Source organism: Corvus cornix, chromosome 4, assembly GCF_000738735.6.
Source record: "Corvus cornix cornix isolate S_Up_H32 chromosome 4, ASM73873v5, whole genome shotgun sequence".
NCBI lineage: Eukaryota > Metazoa > Chordata > Aves > Passeriformes > Corvidae > Corvus > Corvus cornix.
The window spans coordinates 17,651,963-17,673,290 of record NC_046334.1 but is presented as its reverse complement, the minus strand read 5'-3'; the positions used below and the strand labels follow the sequence as shown (position 1 = coordinate 17,673,290).

The 21,328-nt window shown below is 44.4% G+C and overlaps 1 protein-coding gene across 26 annotated transcripts in view; it reads right to left on the bottom strand.

Annotated features, from left to right (window-relative positions):
• Positions 1-785: 785 nt before the first annotated feature.
• Positions 786-21,328, bottom strand: part of ADGRL3 (adhesion G protein-coupled receptor L3) — a 404,123-nt gene continuing 383,580 nt past the window's right edge. For 10 of the 26 annotated variants that reach the window (XM_010411908.4, XM_010411916.4, XM_010411911.4 and 7 more), the window contains 3 exons: positions 19,009-19,137; positions 15,584-15,601; positions 10,650-13,518 (listed from right to left, as the gene is read on the bottom strand). In XM_010411908.4, the coding sequence (XP_010410210.2) occupies positions 12,713-13,518; positions 15,584-15,601; positions 19,009-19,137 (953 nt within the window). In that variant the 3' untranslated portion in view covers positions 10,650-12,712. Of the gene's footprint in view, positions 4,738-10,649; positions 13,519-15,549; positions 15,602-19,008; positions 19,138-21,328 lie in introns of those variants that run through there. The other 16 variants (XM_010411920.4, XM_010411921.4, XM_039550840.1 and 13 more) reach the window with 7 other exon arrangements.

The following is a 21,328-nucleotide window of genomic DNA, read 5'->3' as shown; positions in this document are numbered from 1 at the left end:
AAGAGACTGTAGGTGACAGGCTTTTCTTTTTCTTACTTTTTTTTTTTCTTTCTTTAAACTGTAAAACAGCATAATATCTTACTAGAGCTCGTTGTACATCACCTTATGGGGTATTGGGTCAGGGAGTCTGTGGTTTAGTACCATGATGGGTAATGAAGCGTTACCTATATCTACATTTAAGACTTCACCTCTCCATTGCCCCACATAGTGCCACTTGCTGTATTACCTATGGTGAACTGCAGCACTCAATTCACCTTCTCTGGGCACTACTTATTATTTTATAGGTTTCTAACATGTCACTTCTTCTATGCCTCTGCACTAAAAATATTTCTAAATGGCTCCTAACAGGAAAGTCTCTGCTTTCATTTAATAAATCCTTTTAGTCTCCTTGTTCCTTGGATCCTGAGAGAAGCAGCGCAGTCCAAAGAAAACACATGCCATCGATTGGGAACCTGGGCTTAAGCCTCCTTGGAATGTTATACCCTTAAACCCCCATTGTAGCCCAGCCACTTTCCCAGCTGCAATGCACAGTGAGCAGATGTTTTCCTAGCCCCCTTTGACCAGGCTTTCCTCAAGCTGTTGCAGGGGATATGGCCCATGTGACTGAGACACAATTTACCTGGCACTGGGATTTTCTCGGAAGACAAGGCAGCAGAACTCACCAGACACGTCCATGAGCTCCTGCCTTTGCACTGGCTGGTGGCTCCTTGTTGTTTTGTTAAACCTGCAGCAGCGTTTCTAAGCATTGGCATATTTATGTTGACTTTGACACACTACCACTCAGATCTCCCGTATGAGGGTTGCATTGTTTTTTATGTGAAATATTGCAGCAGCTAATTGCAATTACCAGAAAGCATATACAAGAGAGCTTGTTGATTGCCAGTAGACAAAGACACTTTGGAAATCTTGGATTTTGCTATAGATGAAAGCCTATAAATTTTAAAATAGAAACCACGTTATCGTTTACAATTTCCGTTTGCGAACAAATTCTGCTAAAGAAAATTGGCGGCTGATTAAGTAAACATTTATACATAAATAAAACAGTGAAGATCTCTTCAGTTATTGAGATGCAGCCAGTTCAGTCTCTTGTAAATAATACAGTGATGAATTCTGGCGTTACAGTGCATGATAAAGCTACCTAGCCTCAAAGTCTTAGGCAAACTAATCCATACGCATGAATCAATCAGTTCATTTTAGTCATACCAGAGTTATATAAATGTCACCAAAATCAATGCCTGAGAGATATAACAGATTAGTCAGTCCTCATGCGGTACATCTAACTGGGATGCAAACCTACAGCAGATAACTCCACACTGAACACAGCTATACAAGTAGCTTGAATAAGTCATTTTAATAGAAAACTCAAGGGCAGGCCTGTAATGAGCAGGCATGGATGAGAAAAATTTGGTGCATTATTAATTTCAGACAATGCCGAGTTCTTTTTCATAATGTACATTTTATTAATGCTTTCTGTGATAGCTTTTCATACCGGTTCACCACCAGGAGTACAGTAATTACAATGTATCAAGATTCATTCCATGCCTGAGGAGTAAGGAAGTCCAGTTACGATACGGAAAGTAAGTGAAATGTCAATCACTATTGACTCAGGGCTGGATTAAATCAAAACTCTGCCGGGTGGGTTTGGTAACAGCACCTCCCACACACAATCTTCAGTGAATGTCTGCCTCCCTCTCCTCACTGCTCATCTCCATGTGTAACCTCTGCGCCATCGATATGGATGCAGTGGACGGGATTCATCATTTTTATTAGGATTTGGGGTTGGTCTGGCTCATCTTAACAACTGTCAGTTGCGGGGTGTCAGCCTCTTTGGGGCTGGAGAGAGAGAAACATTGAAGGTTGTTGTAAATGCCTCCAAGAATAACTCTTCTAGATATAAAGGCAAGGGTTTAAGGTACGGGATGATGGGATTGTCTGGGGAGAGAAACTAATAGTGAACACTCCAATGAAAAAAATCCACCACTCAACCCAACACAGGCGAGTTCTGCTTTCCTGCAGTCTAGTGAAAAACCAGGGAATATCTTATTTCCTGTAATCACAGCCCTCACTTTTGCACCTCAAACCTCCCCAGGGTCAGGAAACTTCAGGCTCAGGATTTAGCATTGCCCTTTGAGGCTCTAGAAACCATATGAATGGTCCCCTCACGTCCCCAAGATTGTGGACTTCCAAATGTTTTGGAGGTATTTATTTTGCTTAATGCACTGGCTGGCTTTCAGCACATTTCCAGCACAAAGACAGGGTGGGTTGCTCATATTTTTCATTATTTTTCTCCCTGGATAAAAGGCCTTCACTGTGGAGGAAACCACAGCCTCCCCAAGATGATGGACACCTTGCCTGGGGACACTGTACAAGGCTGGAGAACTGGGCAAAGGAAGAGGTGTCCACATGTGGCAGATGAAAGCGCAGTGCCTCCTGTGCACTGGTTTGATAAATAAACAAATGCCCTGAAAAAATATATAAATCACTTGGCACTGGCAGTTGTTAGGTGTTAATGGTAACAGAGCCACACAGAGCTGGATGACAGAGGAGGTATTCAAGTACTCAAGAGGAAAAGTCTACCCCTGCAGCTCACCTTGGATCACTGCAAGCAAATTACCACTCTAGATGCCCACACCCCTCAGGGATTTGAGGCAGCTTCCAACTTCTGTTGGTTGCCCACTGCCCATTCCTTGCAAAGGTAAAGGGGCTTTGGCCCCAGCACTATGCTAAATGCGTGCAACAGTTGTTTCAGGCTGTCTGGCTTCTTCATGGGGAAGACACGTCACTTTGGCACTGCTTTCCTGCAAAATGCTAAGCTGAAGAGAGACTTCTATGTCCAAAGAAAGTTATTGGGGGTAATTTTCAAAAATACCTGTTTTCTTCTCAAGTATGGGCTTTTTTCTGATTTCGATTTCTAATTCCATTCTTTTTTCCTAATTTCCCTGCACTGTATGAATCCGAACAGTTGGACTCAGAGTAAATAAGGCATAAGGAAGCTTTGGGTGGTGAATGATGAAAGGGAAACCCCAAAGCTCCGGTCCAACTTCCAGGAGGTACCATCCTGCCAGCGCCTGTGCCCGAGTGCAGCCCTGTTGTGCTGGCAGTGTTTGCAGATGGGCACTATTGTGCCACGGCAGGGGACAGAGGATGACAACTCAATGCAGAGCAGCGATTTATCGGTTCTCACTCGGCTAACACCACCCCCCTGCCTGCCAAGCCTCATTCCCTGGAGAGGTGCGGACACTACTCCGCGCTCATGCGAATAAAGCCGGACCTGGCAGCGTTACTTGTGACTCCTCAAATGTGTTTGGGCGTATAAAGGGCAGTACAACACACATAGCCATTTTCTCTCCTCTCTCACAGACACAGCTACACAGACACGGGGACCTGCACTGGTTGGCAGCCCCCCGAACCAGACACAGCCTTGCACACGTTTGCACAGACAGAGAACTGCACAGACAGGCACTGGCTGACATGAACACAGAACATGTCTAGGCATGCCTCCATTTACCCAGCTGAACAGTTGGCCCAACACCATTAATAAGCCTTCAGGGTTTCTTTTTTTTTTCTTTTTTCCTTTTTTTTTTTTTTTTAACTAATGCTAAAAGCCTGGGCATCACCACGCTGATGGGGTTTGCATCCCTCTGATGATTTCTGCCCATCCCACCTCCCACCCTCCCACCTCCCACAACTGCAGCAAGCAGTCCAAGTCCTCTGTGGGCTGTAGCTGAGTATTTACACCAGCGGAGACCATGGGACCAGTGAGTTCACCCTGTTTACAGGGACTAGGGAGAAATCTCTGCCGAGTCCTCTGCTGGACAGGTCCATCCTCCTTCAGGTGCCTCCTGCACCTGTGATGATGGCACAGCTTGGCTGCAAGAGCCCATGCCAGCCTCCAGCAGGCAGACCCCATGGGTTCCCATATATCCATCCCCAGCTGAGCTGATTGAGAAACGCTATCTTCAAGATACTAAGGCTCATTTTTTTTTTTTTTTTTCCCAAAAAAATATCTCTATTTACACAAGACAATAAAATCTGAGCAGCTTTCCCCCGAGAAGCTTTGGCCAAGTGGAGCTGCTGCTGGACACATGCGCCGTCCCTATTTACAAGCAACAGCTTCGCTTGACAGTACTCTGCTGGCACGTTCAGCTTCTTCTGGTGTAAGGACTACTTCTCTGTCCCCCTGGTCCTTCCCTTGGTGGCTCTTCGCACTGACAGGTCTGTATTTACAACAGCAACCTGGATCCGGCAGGTTCCCCTTTACAGAGCCCAGCTTGTGAGCATGGACAAGGACTCAGGATGGTGGATTAAGCACACTCAGCCATCTTTAGGTGTTACCAAGTTGCACAGTCAATGTTCGGAGCAGGTGAAACTAATTCCTTATTACAAAAGACAATTTTCACCCGTTCTGCTCATCTTAAAAAAAGAGACGAGCGACCAAGCGGCGAGGGCGCTTCCCAGGGTGCTGCCATGCACGGGGCAGCGGGAATCTCAGCCGGGCTGTTCTCTCCTCGGGGATGCAAGGGTTTGCTGAGGGTTTGGTCGAGACTAGTTTCTCCAGCCTCTCCTGTTGCACCATCCCAAGTAAGGGACGGGTGAACTGAGGCACAGAGGAGCTGAGGCGGTGCACTGGCACGGGCTTGCCGGGGCAGGCTCACGGGGGCCCCAGGCACTAGATGACACTGTCCTCCATGGTGACTCGCCTGAAGACTGGCTCCTGCTTGGGCGTCCTTCCGCTTTCTGTGAAAAACAAGGGGAGAGCAGGTAAATCCCTGGAGCAGGACCCTGCAACAACCACCAGCTATTTTCAAGATCATTTCTATCCCCAAACAAAGTATGGGATGCCTGGACTTGCCTTGAAAATGAAGGCTTGCTCAGGGAAGGCGAATGTATTTATGGGTGACCATGCTATCTGGAATCTCCTCCCACCCTTTTTTCTGAATTTGGGGCTACAGCTTTGCCTGGCTTCGGCCCCACATGAGCCAGTTGTTTGTTGTACAGCAGCATCAGCCAGTGCTGCCCAATGCTCTACAGAAGGAGTGACACTGAGGTGCCTCCTTGCTCCTCTGGATTTAGCACATCACAGGGCTGAGCTGCAGCCACCAGTTTGTATCAACCCAACAGGGTTTGTCTGAGCAAACTGCGCTTTCTGTTGTGCCCCCCTGCCCCTTAATAATAAATATTCAGTATAAATGACTGCAAAGTAAACAGATTTGTTTTGATATCAGACATTATCTGAAGGGCACTTTACATCCTGAGTGCTCTGCTTTACAGCTGCCTCTATAATCAGTGCAGCCCCAGGGAGGAAAGCGCCTCCTTTTACAAGCTCACGTTGGGAGGACACAGCCACATGCACTTTGGGGTGACCACATGCAGGCTTTTTTATAAATAATGTTTCAGGGAGATCTTAAGATAGGCTAATCACATTCAAGAAGAATCAAGAGTTATTCTGGAACCACTTTCTAAGCATAAATCATTTCACCCTATTTCCCACCCTCCCAAATATATGCTGCTCTCTACAGCATCATAGATATTATCACAGGAAAAGTGGTGGGGGAGAACTAGCAACTTTTCAGGCATCTCCCAGCTTGGCTATTTTGGCTGATTTTTGGGGTTTTTCTGAGGAGGAGGGACTTTCATCTTTTCCTTGTTGCTCATCTCTTTTTTTTTCTTTTTTTCCTAAGTAGTGGGATGCATTTTCTCCTTTCATTTCCACTGCTGTTAGCTCGGTGGGCTGCTCTGCATTGCAGCACAAACTGCCAGCAGTAGAAAATGCCTGGGTACACAGTGTATAAAGAATAAAGAAAATCAAAAATCCCACCTATTTAATATGTAGCACTCTTCCTGGCTGATATCAACAGCAGCTTAAGCAATGAGGCCTTTTATCTCTAAGTTTGAATAAGCAAGCAAGGAGATGTGTGAGTGGAAGGTGACCAAAGGGCAGAGCTGAGGTGCTTGCATTGAGAAAAAATCTTCTTCTATTTATCAGGAAGGGATCCTCTCAAAAAAAAAAAAAAAAAACACCAGACCAAAAGGCTGCTTTGTGACAAACCATAAAACCTTATTATTTTATTATTTTCTTTTATTCTTTTAGGTGAGGAAACCAGGGGCTGGCCAGAGCAGGCACCCAACAGTGCCACAGTAAAGCTTTAGCTTGCTTCAAATCTGCCTCCCATCACACAAAGTTCTAATTCCCTATGACCTTGCACTTCTCTCCAGCTGCCTACAGAAAGCACCTGAGAAACTCTTTTTGGCACATTTCAGCCAAAGGACAAAGCCTTGCCACAAATTAGGGGCTTTTTCTTTCAATTCGCCCCACTCAAAATCCATCTTCCCACACCCCCTCTGCAGCTTTTGTGCAACCAAGTCCTCAGAGATGCTTGGGGTGCAGTGCTGCTGCTTCCCAAGTGGAATACCCAGACATCCTCCACCCAGTTTGCTGACCGCTTGGTTTTCAACATTCTTCCTCCAAAACCATTTATCAGTGGATATTACCACAGGCCCGTGCCTGCTAAAAGGTGAAGCCTTTGCTGCCAGTGGGACACAAAGGCTGCAGGGCTCATGTCTGGAGTGAGCTTTCCTGCCACAGGGACCTAAATTTAACTCTGCCTGAGATGCCTCCAAGAGAAGTGGGAGAAGACAGGCTGAAAACAGTTTTATTATTGCCATAATATACCCATTGAGATCCCTTCTGCTGGAAATAACCTCTCCAAAGTTGTAACACAAGATGCAGTTGATGATAAGTGGCAGTTGGAGATATTTGGTCATCTGTACAAATAATCCCATCACACCAGATGAGGAGGTTGTGCAGCATCTATGTTTGTGTCTTCAAAGTTGCTGTTTGGGGTTTTAAGCAGCACTGCTAAAATACCAAGCATTTGCTTACAACACATAAAAATTGCTCTGTATAACAACGTTTTTTGTTTATTTATTGAGGTTTTAGCTTGGGTTTTTACATGTGTACAGTGCATTTAAGGAGTAGAAATATAAGAAAAGAAAATATGTGGAGGGTAAAGAAATAAAAAGATAGCAAATACGTAGGATGATTTTTTTTTTTGTTCTTGGTATTTTCCTGAAGACTATCACCATCTGTCTGGCATACTGAATACAATAAACAGTAAGCACCTGTAAAAAGCTATTTTGATCTGAAAAAAGGAAGATTTCCAAGCTATCCTGGCTAGTTTCAATATCTCAGTTTTAAACAGACTGCCTCTTCTGAACTGGGATGATAAATGATCTGGTGTATGATCCATGCATCCCCAGGGCTTGCCAAGGCTTTTGGAAGAGCAGAACTGGCCCTAAGCCAGCTACCTGTGCCGAACAAAATGTCCCTCAGTCCAGAAAGGGGAGTGCTTCTGCCTCCTGGGGTACTCCAGTGCCCTCCCCTGACAGCACTGCTAATGCCCCACGGAGGACAGCCACTGAACAATCCCTCACTGCCTTCCCTGGAAGCACTAATCACAGATTTTATCTGGCTTCAGCTTTACACTGTAGGATGTCCTCCATGCCTTTACCAGAGAGCCTGCAACAACATGACATTTATATAATGTTCGTGAGCCCAGACTATTTAAACCCTAAAAAATTAAATAAAATTTGCATCAAGTCTAGCTGAATGCAGCAAATAGCTAAAAATAAAATACTTTTCTTTCTAAAAGAAAGGAGATCAGAGTGTGACAGATGACCAAGCCCATGCTCTTAGGCTTTCCTGAGACAGGTTTTTAATAAGATGAGCTATCTTTCTATCCCTGTTGACTAGGCAATTCTGCAGGGTATTATATTCTTCATAACCTAGTGAGATCAAGAGCACATGGGGGTGTGACAGAGAGCCCAGCTGGTCAGGGAAGGGGGATGTAAACAATAGGGACACACGCAGAGACACAAAAGGACCCCCAGGAGCTCAGTGCCTCCCACCATTACTACTGTTTCCCCTGGCCCTCTGAGATATCTCACTGCTTATTACCTGGGGGCAGGGAGGAAGAAAAAAGATGGGTTAACAACTACAGGTGTCAAGGAATTAAAAGCAATCAACAGGCAGAAATGAACAGCACCATGGTAAGTAATATTGCCTACACAGTGCCTCCGAAGCTGTGATGATACACCCCCATCCCCAGCAACCCTCCAGCCTACATGGTCTTTCTTGGCATGTCTTTTGCCTTGTGTTTCTCCTTCATGTTTTAGGGAGATTTTACAGTCTCTTATGGCTCTTGCAGAAAATGGGTAGGAATTGCCTGCTGTAGTCAGTGTCCTTAAGCAGTAAACTCATGTGTCAGCTCTTTATGGGGTAGTCTGCAATGGTGTTACACAGGAAAAATAACCCAGTCCTGCACTAATTAGGAGTGAGTGAAAAAAGGGATTCATAACTTGTAAAGCACCCTAAGATGAATTTCAGGAAAATGCAAAGCATGGAGCCTTGCACTTCTCCATCCCCCTCTTCCCACCTGCAAGAAAGGCCTTCTGAAAGAACAACTCAATCAACAGTTCAACATTAGCAATCCTCACTCCAGTCCTCACTCCAAACCTCACAGCTGCCTGGCAGCTCACGCTTCTCAAAGGTGGCCCTGTGTTTCAGCAAATGGTCTGGGTATGTCAGTTGACGTTCTCATCAGATCAAGCACTACCTGTTTGCCTCTTATTTTGTTTGTTTTCAGCTGAAAGTGGGATGCTTGTTGCAGTTGAATGATGAAGCTTTAATCTCCCTATAAGGCAAATCTGGTTTGGTTTTTTTTTTTTGCTTTGTTTTGTTAAATGGAGCCCTAGAAAAGATCCCTCGAGTACAGGGCTGATTATCCCCTTCAACCCAGCCTACAAAGTTATGTGCCCCAAGCATGAGTATGGATTTAATACCATAATCACTACTGCCTTTTCATCAAGCTATTTTCTCACATTCTTGCCTTGGCTCAGCATTAAGAAATGCCTTAGAAGTTTTGTAGCTTTCCCTCATACCCCAGGAGCATTGTAGGCACCGAGGACTTAACAGTGAGTTGATTTTCACATGCTGCAGTCTGCACAGAAGACACCATTGCCACTCACATAAGAATTGTATATAGAGAGCTACTTATCAAAAAGCACCAACCATCACCATGCCCACAATCAACTGACACAACAAAATCTGTTCTCAAGGGGAAAAGAATGCTGTAAATAATCTGCGTCCTGCTCCCCTCCATGAACCCCGCCCACTACATTACACTCTTAAACTGGTTTTTGGCTTAATAAAATTAGTAATGTATTTTCTCTCTATTTTGTGATTCAGCTGTTTCCAAAGCTGCGAGAAGCACCAACAGTGAATCCTGTGATGTCAGAACAGCCTGGGGACAGAAATAATCAGCTTGAAAATAAACAACATTTTTTTGCAGTCAAAGCGCTAATAGGCATGGGTAGGCTGGCAAAGAGAAGGGATGGAGAAGAGGGGAAAACCAGCCTGCACTCTGATAAACCTGAAATACACAGAAAGGCTGGGGAAGAACGACCATTTGTAGTAAGGGAAGTTAAAGATTTTTCAGTAGGACAAAACCACCCCATAGCAAATCCACTGGTTTGTTCTTGGGGAGTTTCAGGAACACTGGTAAATGCTATGGTGATCACCTGCCTCCCACTTTACCACGATGGTATTTGCTAGTGTGTATGTCACCCTCCTCATGAACCCAACTCCACCATATCCTGAAAAACTATTTTTTGAGTCTTATATAGTAAAAGAGTTTTTACTTTCTTCAAAATAAGAGGTACCTCAATTATATAAAGCCTCAGCAGCCTCTTTTGGGCTGCTACATGGATTGTTGTGACCACATGGGTGTGAAACGCCTGCTGTGCCTGCAAGAGTGGGTCCACCATGCACTGTCTAGTTCCATCGCTGCTGGTATGGAAAATAAAATGGAACAGGAAGGCAGCATCAAGAGCAAGAGCACGACCTGGCTGGCCAGTGGCTGTTCTGCTGTGAAGTCAGGTGATTCCCCAATATTCCAATAGGAAATGCTCCCTTGTGGAAACCTAGACCCGGCAAGAAGCACTGCCGTGATCAGTGCTTGGTCCCACAAGGAGTTTCTTCCCCAAGATCTTCTGGCCAGAGTGGCTGCAGGAAGGACTCAGGTGACTCAAACCAGACTCTTTTAGGCTATGAATACCACCAAATACCACCACCCCTGGTTCTCTTCCCCAATGAGACTCTGCTGAGAAGCACTGAGCAGCAATGTGAGAACAACCCTGGGATGGAGCGGAATTGCTCCACTGCTCTGCTGCTGCATATATCCTCCAGCACTGGGAATATCTTGTCTAACATGTGCCTCACCCACCTGTTACAAATCTTTTGGCTTTTACCCAGCATGACAGGGCTTGGATAGGTGCAGCTTAGATGGAGGCAGCACCAAGTCCCTAAGCCCAGGGAATGGGAGGGCTTTGTGAAAAATCACATGCAGAAAATTCATTACTAATCATATCCACAGGTGGTTATTTCCCCCGTCAACTTTTCCAGTCTATTTTGTGGCTTTCTGTATTCCTGATTGCCCTCAAGGGATTTTAAAAGGGGAGGCTGGAGGAGAGCAGTGAAGTGCCAGTAGGCCATCAGCAGAGGTGAACGGGAAGGACGACATGGCCAAGGATGGTGATGGAGCTTGGCATACGCCTGGAGCAAGAAAATAAAGAGACAGCAAACAACGACCAAGAAGGCCTAACGGGGACTTGTTTTACTCTTTGACATGCTACCAGCAGTTTTTAATCTCAGAAAACCCAGATTAAAAAAAAAAAAAAAAAAGAATAAAATTAAGAAAAAAAAAGAAATCATTACAATGATTAAAAGATACGACACATGAAACACTATACTCAAATCATCCGCGTGTCGTTGGCCACTTTATACAGTAGGCACAAAACAGACCTAGAATCACCTTCAACAAATGTCAACCAGTGTTGTTCTCGCCCCTAAACAAGTACCATCAGCCTGCTATTTCTAGTCAGCTGTAGCTGCATAACCTTTGTGCTTAAATTTCTCAGCTTAGGCCTCCTTTCTTTGGCATTGCTCACCCATGCCGCAAAGGAGTGGAGACTCATACTGAAGACAGTAATGGAGAGAGGAACAAGAACGACAAAAAAAGAGAGATTAATTGTACAGTACATACATACAGTATCTTCTAAATCGTGATCAGTTGTTTATTGGTTGGCAAACAAGCTTCACTTTTACAACAAATATTAGTAATGAGGTCATTCAACTGTTGAGACCGTACAAAATGGATCATAAATTAAAAAAAAAAAAAAGAGAAAAAGAAGAAGAATTCATACTCCGTGCTGCTAATTTACCTCCAGAAAGCCTATGTTACTTAAAAATCTGGTCAAATAAATAAATTTCCTGTTAGGAAAAATAATGAACAGAGGACTTTTTTTTTTATTAAAAATCACTGCAAAGTACTTTTTAGCTCACTACGCGTCAATCTATTTTCTTCTTAACCACTGCAGTACAAGTGCCTAAACCGGGGACCAGACTGAGCCGAGAAGGCCCTTTGCTCCTCCAGGGAAATGGCCGTCTCCTGTAGAACCCCCACTACGACTATAAAACGCCGTCAGTCCCTGGATGTGACCCGAGGGCCTGGCTGAGGGGCTGCTCGCCAGAGATGCTTCACAGGATTATCGTCACGATCGGTTGTGCACTGACAACGAGGAAGTTTGCCCTGCTTTAGTCTGCCAAAAGGTCTGCTGGCAACATGCCGGCTGAAAAAGGTTATACAGCGAGGAAATTAAAAGACTGCCTTGGCTGAAAAGAAACAGTGATGGTGTTACTAAAAATGGTCCTTAGAAAGTGATGTTTGGGGTTTTTTTTTTTGCCCAGTGAGTTTTTTTTAACTGGGATGGGGAGGGGACAGAGGGAAGGAGCAGTGGAAGAGGCAAAACAAAATCTAAAAAAAAAAAAAGAAAGATTATGAAAAACCTTGCTCCTACTGGTAGACAAACTTACAAGACCAGCACAACAGAAAAAAGTTCTTATTTTTTTTTCCACTACATTAACAGGGACGCAAGTTCTGGAGGAACAGAAAGCAGACTATATGTGCAATGCTAGTATCTGTACATTACATAGAAATTGTTTGCTTCTCTTTTTTCTGCCATTAGTTTTTATCATCCGTTAATACAGCAAAATGTAAAATATGCCTTTAGCACAGGATTCTAGGATTCCCTTCCGTCTCATTAAATTTGTTTATATTTTGTTTGCTCCCGCAGCGAAGGGCGCTGCAGTGAAACCAAGTTGTGAGTGACCATAACCCATGATGTAATCTGGATTGGTAAGAAAGAGTTTTGCTAGCTTGTTTTACGCAGCGCTCCCACCTAGATGCGTCCTCGCTACTAGCTTCAAATGCACATTTTTGGCCTTTTATTATTTTTTTTTCCCTCTTAAATCAGATCCTCGGTATTAAGAGCAACACAGCATCAAGGATTGTTTAAACAAACACGGCATAACTTGAGAAGGCCACGAAGTGTGCCGTTATCTATCTCTTTCATTAACATAATGAAGTCTGTCTGGAGGGAAGAAGGATGGGAAGATAAGGGGGGGCAGCAGTTACTGTCCTCTCCGGGCCGGCCTAAAAATTCCAGTAAAAAAAGTCTGAGAATTTCCTTTTGAACAGCATGAAGATTTAGGAGTACACACAATATTACCACTGTTTGGATTAACTCAGAACAGTAAACCGAGCATTATGGAGAGGCTTTTAGTTGTCTCTTTGCTTAATTTTTGCTGAATCTTCTATAGGCTAGTGACCAAGTGAGCGGGTCCTTTTGCATTGCCGTCCGGGGAGGTTCCCTCTTTGTTTGGTGGGACTATAAAACCGTCGCTGCTGCCTCGACCTAGCTGGTAGTAAGTGTGTAGCTGATGGACGTGGTTCCTGGAGCCAAGATTGGGCATGCTTTTGTAGTAAACATCGTCGGCATCGCCACCGCCGCTTTTCGCTGGTGGAGGATCGGTCTGGGTGCTGGCGGTGACGCTTTCCGTCATGGGCATGCCAGCCAGCGCGGGCATACTGGTGTAGAGAGAATCCCTGTTGGGCGACTGCAGTTCGTCCGTGTGCTCGTTGGTCAGCAAAGGGAAAAAGCTCTCGCTGTTGTCTTGCGGGATGCGGCGCCGACTGTAGAGGTGGGGCTGGTGGCTGTCTGCCGAGTACACCCGGGGAGGCAGCAGTGGGGCATCCGACTCCTCGTGGATGAGCTCCAGGCCCAGGCTCTCCTCGTGGGTGAAGGAGGTGGCGTCATCCAGCACGATGGCGTCATCCTCACTCCCACCGCCCACGCTGTTGACGAGTTTGTTCATCAAGTTGCGGCTCTGCTCGCTGGAGCGCTCATGGTTGTTCAGGTAGGAAGGGATGTAGTTGGAGGTGAGTTCCTTCAGGATCTTTTTCTCGAGGGCGTTCTCCGTGTGGTTGTACCCGCGGTCAAGGATTTGCACGCAGTTGCTGAGGTACTCGCCGCTGGCGATGCTGTAGCTGTTGCCGTGATTACCATTCAGTGGTAGAGTATCCGTGACACTTGTATCCCTGGCATTGTTCAGAAGCCCCTCTGAAAAACATTACACAAGAGAGGGTGACTTGTACAAACAGGACACTCATGCGGGACGTGCACACTCCAACCCCCTTCCTAGGCTGCCGCGGATGCTGGGGCTGGGCAGCAAGGAGAGCGTTGCGGCCAAAATGGGAGGGCGCAGCTCCATCTAACCAGCTGGTGGTCAAGGCCTTCCCACCAAAAAAAAATGAAAAGCACTGTCAAGTGTGCGACTTGATCTGGCAACATCTAGTTGAAAGGATAACCTCTCCTGGCCAGCATTCTCCTACACCTCTTGTGCTTTATGTATCCCTGGGGGAGCTGAAAAGCAGATGACCCTGGGCTGGTCCCAACTGCCCTGGCTCTAGGAGCTTTGGAGGAAGGGGGCAATTCCTCCCAGATGAGGGAGAAGTATTTGCAGCCCATGCTAATCACTACCAAAACTTTGTTTGGGAGTGTATCCTTCCTAGAGGAAAAAAAGTCTGCTTTCCCCTTTCGCTGGGTAGGCTGTCAGGATAAATAAAGACATAAGGACTGAATGGCAGGATTCAGGGATTAGCAAGGTGGAGGCACAAAGTGCTTCCTGGCCCAGGATTTTCTGGAACAAGGCTAAATGCCCTACCTCTTCTGCCGCAAGGCAAAACCAAAATTATTTACTCCACACTGGCCAGGTGGGGATTTCCTAATACAACTGATGCTGGAGGTAGCTGTTCTGGGGTCTTGTGAAGCCTTTAAAAATAGCTCCTATTCCACTGCAAAGTTAAAGCAGCGGGTTCAGTGGAGGGTACAGCAAGTACCATCACTGCCATGGTATAATGGGCTCGTGGGAACCTGAGAGGAGTAACAGGGTCTCAGGGTGGCCCTGCTCTAACTGCTTATTGCATCTCCGTAGGTGTCTCAATGCTGACAATGTAAGGCTGGAGCTCAGCTCTTTCCCAAAGCACTGCAGGAGATGGCAGGGAAGTGCTTTGAGAGCAATGCCAGCATGAGTGGGCAAGGGAGAAGAAAATCAGGCCCAGCAGTTAAGCCACCATGCTTTCTTTTTTGGGATTACTGGCCTCCTTGGAAGGAGAGCAGTGTGGGGATGCATGAAATAACTTATCGATCTCTCAGCTAAGGGCTTCAGGCATTGCCAAAAACTGGCTAGCAACTCCCAGCAAGGCACAGTGGATCAGAGAAGCCATTAAACTGACAATTTCAGATGAACAGTTGCTCATACCATGCCTAGGACATGGCATGTGTACCTTCTGAAAATACAGGATTCAGTCTATATCTGCGATGGAGTAGTTGTTGTATGTCAAGGACTGGAAAGCGCTACTGAAGGCTTCTTCTTGCTTTTGAGTGAAATGCCCCAAATGTGTCGGTCACCTTTTAGGATTCTGAAGCTTACAGGGTGCTGCTGTATCCTGGGTTCCCCAGCAAACGAGGGAGCTATGCCAAAAAATCAACTAGCCATCACAGACATAGAGCAAAGCCGTTGATTTTCACGGTGAAAGGTCTCCAACCGAGTCACGATGCTTGGGGAGAAATGGAAAGTGATCATTTTTGGGGGAGGGCCATATGTAATGGGTGACAGGTACAACAGCATCTGTTTGATGGTTACGCTGAGTAACGTATGCATTGAGGCACTGAGCACTGTGCTCCTGCTGCCAATGCATAGATCTGGGGTTTGGTGCAGAAATAAAATGGGAGGCATTGCCGGTGAGAACAGAGGGGGGGCTGCAATGGAACCCGCCGTATAAAAATGTCATGGCCTCGCAAATAAAAACGTGAAGTTTAAAAAAATGAAAAAAAGCATACACAACTAAATGAGAAACTATGCTGGGTAAACGATACCACAAAAATGAGAAATAAAGAAAGCAGAATCTAATCTCATCTATATATATATGCACACATACATATATATATACACACATACATACACACGCATACACATATATATACATATGTATATTCATAGTCTTTCGATTTCAAAACTGTGAGATTAATTTCCTTTATTAACTACATCATCTATATGTGATGCAATAAAAGTGAACTAAAAAAAATTACATTTGATATGCAATGTTTAGCTTTACTCCCATACTTGTCTCTCTGTAGGGCTCTAAACGACAGCATGAAGAAAAGGAAAGAAAAAACAACAAGTAAGCTTACAGCGACAGTAGGAGAAACATGAGTAAAAAGCAAATTGATGATATGCAGAAAAGAGAGTTAACGGAAATAATTTCCACTGCCCAGAATACATGAATTTGTTACAAGGTTTATTTCAGGTTAAAAATATTGACATTTTAGACAGAAAAAAAATATTTTACGCGCAATATTCAGTAGTCTACATTTTTATTTAAAAAATTATCACATTTAAACTGTTTTCCAATGCCATTATAAAATGTTCAGCGTGCAACACAAATGAAGAAATAATGCCAGGAAATTTAAGAAAAGTCTAAAGCCGGTAACGGTCATGCTTGAAAAGACAGGCACTGTCATTGTCACTTCCAAGGTCTTAAAATGAATGGCTTTACTTACTGTTAGTTATAATAACCCCGGCAGTTGAAACTGAAATCTGTTTCCTTGCTAAAAATGTTTTGCCGTCCATCTTTTGTAACAGTGCTTTGTAAGAGTATGACTTTGCTCATCATGGGGCTGCTGGCATTTTACAAACTTTGGTAAGTCTGCTTTTTACTTTAACCAAACATATGGCAAACTACATGGACTTGGCAAAAAAAAAAAAAGTAAGAGGAATAGTAGTTTGAATAATGGCATTGCTAAATGAAGCTGTTAAGAAAGGCTTAAAACAAGAAGAGTCAGAGAATAAGATGAAGAGGCAGTGATAACGCTCAGCTTCCCCCACTCCTCAGTGGTGTGTGGCACGCTGGATTTTAACTAGAGCTTGTTAATGGTCATTAATGCTTGTTAACACCTTTTCTCAAAATTAGTTCTGACAAAAGGTGTTAGGATGTTTTCCTGCGTTGGAGAGACTGAGCCACTGTCAGCTTCCAATGGCAGTGAGCACTCAGCCCCTCACCTACCACTGCCTCCTTCCTCTACACTCTGTGTCCTATCAGGAATTGCTTATGCCACTTGGACATGGGATTTTGGCCTTTTAGGGTCTGATTCCCCACCTCTTTCCAAGGGTAATTTTAAGGACTTCCTGCCCCTGATGATTCTCTGCCACAGATTTGGCTTAAGCAGAGGTATTTTAAAACACCTGACTGGGGAGGGAAAAAGAAATGGGTGGACCAGATTAGTCCCTTGTTCCTTAGGGTGTCCTGCCCCATCCACAGCCATCATCAGAAGTAGTATATGAAGGTGCAAAAAAAATCATATCCTTAGTGATGTGGAATGAGTTAGCTGGATGGTGTTAGCTAACAATGCCTCACTGCATGCCAACCACAGCCAAGGCACACCCAGAGATGATGACAGCATCTACTTTTACAATGCACTATCCTGGCTTTAGCATTCCTGCTGGTGCAGCATCTGAAAACCCCACAGGGCCACAAAGACCACCAGGCCTGGTTGGTTTTGCTACTCTTTATTTCTGCCATGGGATCTCCTAATATTTACAGTTTGTAATTGTCCAGGGACCTAACCAGTTTGAAAACTAATACCTATACCAGTTTAATGGTCATTAATTAACTTGCAGCCTCCTGAAAAGGATGGGTTCTGCTCCCTCTGAAGTCAATGGCAAAGCTCCAGGAGTTTAAATGAGACCAGTATTGGTCCCGCTCTCTTTCTTCACCTCCCATGGATGAAGCCTGGATAGGTTTCTGTTACTCATCTGACTGTGTTGAACAGAATAGCACTTGTAAAAAAATTATGCTGTTTCTGTGGAATAACATTTTGTTAGCTCAGGTAACTGTATCAGATTCTAGTATTAAAAATTTGAAGAACACACAATTATTAAAATACATGTAACACACATTTCTGCCCAAATCACCTGGGTTCATTTGAGGCACCTAGACCTGAACATCAGGGCTCCTATTAAGGCAAATGCTGACCCAGCATCACCTGTTGCCATTTGATTTAGAAGTCTCCAACACTTCAATGTTATCATGCAACAAACTAGTCAGAACATCAAAGCTCATTTCAACATGTGCAGTACACTGAAATTCTTAAAATTCAGAGCATTACATGTTTAACAGTAGCCCCTTTTTAAAAAAGCATTCTTGGAAGCAAATTTATTGCACAAAGTTAGCATAGTTTAGGAAATTAATAAACAGCAAAAAGGTCAGAAACACGTGTGCTTTCCTTGTGCTTTGAATGCAAATACCCTAGTGATACAGTTCAACATCTATTTCTGTCAGAAACAACATACTGCCATAGAGTACAAAGGGGGCTTTCCTGCTTGCATTATAACCATCATTATTTTCCCTCTCTTGGAAATCCTTTACTGGGAAGTGATGCCTTCATTGAGAGTGGAGAGCTGACAGAGTGCTGGCACACTTGTGCTGGAACGCAGAGTTACTCTGCAACTATTCAGCCGCCTTACAAGTAAGAACAAAAGAAAAAAAAAATCCCATGGAAGTGGCAGAGGAGGATGGAGCCACCAAGAGACAGGAGCTGTGAGAGCTCCACACTCCCCATCTCCTCCTCAGGCCCTACTTAAACACATCTGCCTCTCCCTCATGGAAGTATCAGGACATCAGCTTGCAAACACTGTCCCTTCCCACAGAAGCCAGAGCAGAGACAAACGTGTAGGTGACAAGAGAGTGATTTCCACAGCAGAAACCTCCATTAGATACTCCATTAGATACAACTGACTCTGCCTATTTTCTGTTGCCAAAAGAAGGATATCAAAGATTATCTAGATTTACTACACCTTTTTTCTATTATTTTTTTTCCCTAGTAGCACATACAAAATGTATAAATGCAAACGGCAAAACATTTCTTATCTCAGCTCTGCTCTTTGGACCTGGCCTTCACTTCTTGCTTCAGCTGTTATTTTTCTTAGAGATCAAGGGCAGTTTTGTTTTATTTTGCATTTTACACCCTGTGCAAACCAGTGCACTGCTGACCACATTTCTCTAGGCCATTTCAAATGCAAGCAGCTTTGGTGGCAAAGGCCAGTTTAGCTTCACTTACCTTCAGAGGTGTTCCTGTTTCTGAAATGAATGGTTTAACAAGGAAATGTGTTGACAACAAAGAGAGGAATGGATGCGTCCGACAAAACACACACACACACACACACAAGACCAAAACAATACAAAAGCAAGGAGACTGAATAAAAAAAGTCAAAATCAAAACACTATGAATGCTTTGAGTAAAACTGACAAGAGTCTTTCAAAGTGAATTTGATCGCTCATGGAAAAATAGCATCTGGTAGATGGAAAGATGCATTGAAATGAAAGGAAGGGGAGGGGATCTCTTTTTTGTGCCCAGTTCCAAAAAAAAAAGTGTGTGTGTGTGGGGAGAGAAAAAGAAAAAGGAAGAAAAAAAAAAAGAAAGAAATGGGCCAAAATAAGCCACAGAAAATGGAATTCTCACTAGAAAAATTAGAGAGAAACTCCAGCACACCTTGTGCGTTGTACATGCTGACAGAAGGGTTGTTATAGACCGCCGATTCCCCGAGCAATGTATTATAAGGGTTGTTAGTGCCATGAGGACGAAGCAGAGCATTGGTTATAAGATGATTAGCCATGGCTCCTGGAGCAGCCCAATAGAAAGACAGAGAAAAAAAACAACAAAAAAGGTCAATCAGGCAAATGTGGTATTAAAAAAAAGGGAAAAAGAACATTCAGAATGACAACAGTTGAAATAGTCCTGATTACAAGCAGCCAGCTAATTAGACTTGGAAAACTGTATGCCACTAAAGCAGAACAGATGTTACTGACGATGCACAAATCCAAACCAACGCAAAAGAAAATGTATCAGAAAGCAGATAAGCTACATTTATGGTGGTTCCCCAGTTGCTCGGAGTGTAAGCAAGGCTGCGCCCACATGCTTGCTACAAAGAAAGAAAGGAAGATAGCAGCCTACACAACGTGGGGGGAAAAACTCTCCGGAAAGTGCCAAATGAATAAAAAAAAAAATATATATATATAATGACTAACAGACAACAGCACATTCAACTCCCACTATGTGCTAGGATCTCTTTTACCAGTCCCTCACAACACATCTAAATCAAAAAAGCAGAATTAAAGAGAAAGGATGGAGAAAGCAGCCTCGCCGAAGGCTCTCAGCATTTCTCAGACAGCAGCTGTTTCTCATGTCTAAGAGGGCAAGTTTCACTTCAACTGCTTCTCTGATACCATCGTCAAGAACATCCACAACCACCTGAATCCATCTTGGAAGGTGAGAGCACTACAGCTCTGTCAGGCATTTCTACCAGGAATGAGAGGGGCCACGAAGTGCATGTCTCAAGGCTCTCTGCGTGCCCCACAAACACCTTGTTTCCCCACTCCCACACCTCTTTGCTGCTCTTTCCAAGCACTCAGCCAGCAGTTGTCCTTTGCTCTTTGGTTTTGGTTACCAAGACCTACCTACTATTTCAATTTGCAGGCATCAACCCAAGAAGCAAAGTCTCCCCCTACCTTTTAGCTGACCTACAGGATGAAAAACCCTTAAGCCCTTGCTGTGAACCTCTTCTATTCTCCAGAGACATGACCGAATTAAAAAACTTGCCCTTCAGGGCCATTCCCACGGAGGTCTAGAGCAGGAAGGATGACCATGGTTTTTAACTGCCAGGACTAAACTCTTAAGACCAGGAAAGTAAGTCACTGGTAGGGCAACTAGAACTAGTTAGGACAGGACTGTCAGAGGGCTCAGGTGACCTGGCTGTCACCAACATCCAACAGCCTCAACCCAAAGAAGTAACTAAAAAGCCAATCCTCAAAACCAGTAACCCTTTCAGGAATATTTTTACCAGTGTCTGAGGCATGGTGACCCCATTTGCCTCTCTGAGGTGTGGAGGTGGCCCCGTGCCAAGGGGAAGGCTGTCTTTGGAAGGCATGTGGGGCACTGGGTACAATCTCTTTCTCTGGATGGAGCTGCTGAGGATATATAAGCCCTGAGGGTCTCTGGCTAGTACAAATCCCCTTTACAGGGAGTTCTCTGAAAGCGCACATCTACTGAGTATTTACAGAAAGGCAAAACCTGGCCAAACCTCAGGCTAGGTGGAAGCTGCCTCCTGCTGTGCTTGTATGCAGGCCTGGGATGGCATTTCCCTGTGTCTGTGTAGGTAGAGGAGAGAGCAGACTGTTTCTTGCCTCTCCCCCATCATCCCCCAGCACTTCCCAGCCCCAGGCGTATGGCATCAGCAGATCACTTAATCGGTCTTTTGAGCACAGGACAAAGTAGAAGGCAGCGTTGTATGGGGGCTGCATGCCAGGGAGGCTCCTCGACACATGCAGCTGGAAAAAAAAGACTTGTTTTCTCTCACCTGATGTTTTTGTTTATGCTGATGGAAAGCAAGATGAGCTGCTGTGTTTGAAAATAAGGAAACAAAGCTGTCTCCTGTAAGAAAACATTATACGAACGCTTAACTAAGTAACCTTGAATGTAACTAATAGGTAAATGAGTCAATTCTTTCTTTCTGGTAGTATGTTTTCTCTCAATCTCACATACATCTGGGATGAGGGACTGTAGGAACCACTTCTCTTCTTGCACTGGTTCTATACCAGTAAGCACTAAGTCCATTAAAATTGTTTCTGCTTTCATTCCACTTTTAATCAAGCCAGGCCATAAAAGATTCAAAAAGGGACTCACTTTTATATAGGTAATGAGAATGTCCAGAGTTAATGCTAGCCATAAACTCAGAAGTGATATAATCCTCCCATTTGAGATTTAACCCAATCTCCAATTCAGTCCCTATGAGAATTGGTATGAAAAATATACC